Raw genomic sequence first — 625 nt, forward strand, 5'->3', positions numbered from 1 at the left:
TTCCAGGCATTTTATTGTTCAATTGAAAAGAAGATACGTACGTATACAGAATTCTATTTTCAATCTGTAAAATTAAAATGAAAACATAATTATATATATATATATATTTATTTATTTATTTATTTATTTGTCATTTTTACTGATTCATAAAGGATTTCCATTTTTTGAAGATTCAAATCAGAGTACACAAAAATAATCTAAAGTGTAAAATAAATATATAAATATAAATAAATATATATATATATATATATATATATATATATTTATGTCTTATTTTGATATGTATTATTTTCTTACATATGAAATTAATAAGAAAAAAGAAAACAACTGTATGTCAATCAAATTAAAATTCTACATTTAAAAAAAAAAAAAAAAAAAAAATACATAAATATATAAATATATATTTATTATATACGTTAAAGTAAAAATGTATTATTTTGTTTATCACAAAAAAAAAAAAAAAATAAGTATAATATCTTATCTTATCATATTATTTTATTTTATTTTATTTTTTTATTTTTTTTGTTCATATATAGTGTATATTATATAAAAACCTTAAGCAATAAATCTACAAAGGTTAAGCTACATCCGTATAACAAAATTTTCATATAATTTTCTTCTTTTA

At 14.9% G+C, this 625-nt stretch overlaps 1 protein-coding gene across 1 annotated transcript; it reads right to left on the reverse strand.

Annotated features, from left to right (window-relative positions):
• On the reverse strand, positions 1-625 carry PRSY57_0010100 (putative membrane protein; the record flags this gene model as incomplete). Its single annotated transcript, XM_020114188.1, has 4 exons — positions 1-64; positions 141-197; positions 298-351; positions 555-625. Coding segments are annotated over 4 exons (246 nt in total), but the record flags the coding sequence as incomplete, so codon positions are not given.

The sequence above is a fragment of the Plasmodium reichenowi genome (assembly GCF_001601855.1).
Source record: "Plasmodium reichenowi strain SY57 chromosome Unknown, whole genome shotgun sequence".
Taxonomy (NCBI): Eukaryota; Apicomplexa; class Aconoidasida; order Haemosporida; family Plasmodiidae; genus Plasmodium; species Plasmodium reichenowi.